Here is a 2262-nt window from a genome sequence, read left to right on the forward strand (position 1 = left end):
TCCCACCCGTGTTCTTTTCATTTCTTTAGTAAGGAATGAAATGCTCTTTCTGACACGTCTGAATTGGAATTTGTCTCTGGCAAGTTTCCCAGGCTTGAGAATTGGAATCATCAATTGAATTGTCTGAGTCGACTTTGACTCCCTGGAGACTGTTTCATGGCAGGACCTGATGATGTCCGACTGAGTCGAACGGAGCATCCTTTTGAGTCGACTTCCTGGACAACGTTTCGTCTCCGGATGAACACTCCGAGCACGATTCATACTCAATCTTCGTATCAGCTAACTGGACCCTCATTTCCGTGGTAATTTTTAGGTTGGCATCTTCGAACATGCTGAGTGCTGGCCAGTTGTTGACAGTAGTTGTAGGCTGTTTTCAACAGGACATCTTTTGGTTTTAAATTCACTAATTGGCTCACAATTGACCGGCAATCCCTTTGGACATCGCGAAACCGGATCGCTACCGACCGATCTGCTTTCTCTCTGTAACAGCCAATCTTCGCATCGTTCCCATCCGTTCATTATTCTTCCTTTCAAATTCTTTGTCGAAAAGATCACGTTTTTTGATTGACATCCGGTGACAAGTTCACTGTTTTGTTCAGCAGTGCTATGCTATTGAGGTCAATATGTCAATTCTGGTAAGTTGTTGATGTACCAGACTCGAGTTCAGCAACAAGTCCAATGGAGTTGGGTCGCTTCTCGCCATAATCTTTACTCTGGCAGCTTTTTCAACGGGAAGTTCAGTGTGTCCTGAAATGGGATGCCCTGATTTGTCAAATCATCTGGAGAGCGGCAGTTTATCGTAGATATCCTTATCCAAAAAGGGAAAATCGTCGTTAGTTTCTGCCTGATTAGCCTGTTTCTCTTCCGGTTGCTCATAAAATTCGTATTCTTCCTCAGGCTATCGACGTTTGGTGTTTGTCGCGAGTCTGGTGCTCTATGATCAAGTGATTTCGATCGAGGCGTACTATCCAGCGAACGAAATAACTTTGATTCATCGAGTATGTTTTCAGCCAAGTAAGGACTCGAAAATTAAGCCAGTAGTTTAAAGAGAGGTTAATTAAGCTCTATACTTCTCAACAAAAGTGATCACGGCAAAAATTTCAGCCTTCGTTGCACCGTATTTCATTTCTGTGGCGCAAACAACTTTACTACCATAAGCTACGGGTCGGTAACAGTTCTTCCATTCCTTTCTTTTTCTTGCTGGAGTGTGCACGAGAAAGCTACCACTGATGAGTCAGTATCCAACACGAACATTCCGGTGCTCTCCATGTCAGCGCCGCTTTGGCCGACTCAGGTTCTAGTCTGATCCGTGTTTGTCTACCAGGCTACGCAGGTAATTTATGGAGTACCTCAAGATTTCTCCTTTGGACAGTTTGCATTTTAAGCCGGCCTGTTTAATGCAATTGAAGACTTCGTCTAGCCTTCTTATATGAACTTTCAGGGTCGGCGTTGCAATCAAAACATCGTCAGTGAAGCACAAAATCAGGTTTCTAACATTCTTTGCTAAGTTTGTAAGTTCTTGAGCCATTAACCGTTGAAACGTATCTGTCACATTGCACAGTCCAAGTGGCATTATCTTCCACTTGCACAGTTCCAATTTGCACGCAAAACCTTTTTTTTTACCCTGTTTCCTGAGAGGCACCTGTGCCAGAACGCGCAGATCCCAAATCCAACGTCGTGAAGAATTTTCAACGTCTCATAAATTCAAGAGACTTCCTTCAATGCGCGGGATTGGACACGCATCTTTGATCGTTACGGCGTTCAGATAGCAAATATCACAGCAAAACTTAAGTTGCTCTTTTCTTAACCATGACCACACCACAAACCCACAGAGACTTGGATGGCTCAATCATATCATATTCCAACAATCTTTCAATTTCTTCCCTGTATGCCCCTGGCTTTTGTTCGGTCATTCTCCTAAATCCTACGCTGTGAGGTACCGAATCCTCATCTATTTCCTTCTCGTATTCTACAAAATTGCAACAACCTATATCGGCCTTGGTTTCGAAAAAACGTCTGAGTTCCGATTCAGCACGTCCCTAGAGAATTCTAGCCCTTTATCTGATTGTTTGCCCTTAACGTACTCTTTTTCAGGTAAGACTGGTTTTTTGCTGCTAATTTTGCATCTAATGGTCTTTCAGGGAAGTTGAACAGCTAGAAAGCCCATCGTCTAACATTTCAGGGAAGTTGACTAGCTAGAAAGCCCATCGGCTGCATACTATGGACTGCTCAGGGCAGGCCATAGTATGCAGCTGGAAGTGT

At 43.6% G+C, this 2262-nt stretch overlaps 1 protein-coding gene across 1 annotated transcript in view; it reads left to right on the plus strand.

Moving 5' to 3' along the window:
* The first annotated feature begins 623 nt into the window (after positions 1 to 623).
* LOC134851872 (GATA zinc finger domain-containing protein 4-like) overlaps positions 624 to 2262 on the plus strand; it is a 3239-nt gene continuing 1600 nt past the window's right edge. The window contains exon 1 of the mRNA XM_063868149.1: positions 624 to 635. Within this exon, the coding sequence (XP_063724219.1) occupies positions 624 to 635 (12 nt within the window). The remainder of the gene's footprint in view (positions 636 to 2262) is intronic.

This window comes from Symsagittifera roscoffensis, chromosome 7 (genome assembly GCF_963678635.1).
Source record: "Symsagittifera roscoffensis chromosome 7, txSymRosc1.1, whole genome shotgun sequence".
Classification (NCBI taxonomy): domain Eukaryota; kingdom Metazoa; phylum Xenacoelomorpha; order Acoela; family Convolutidae; genus Symsagittifera; species Symsagittifera roscoffensis.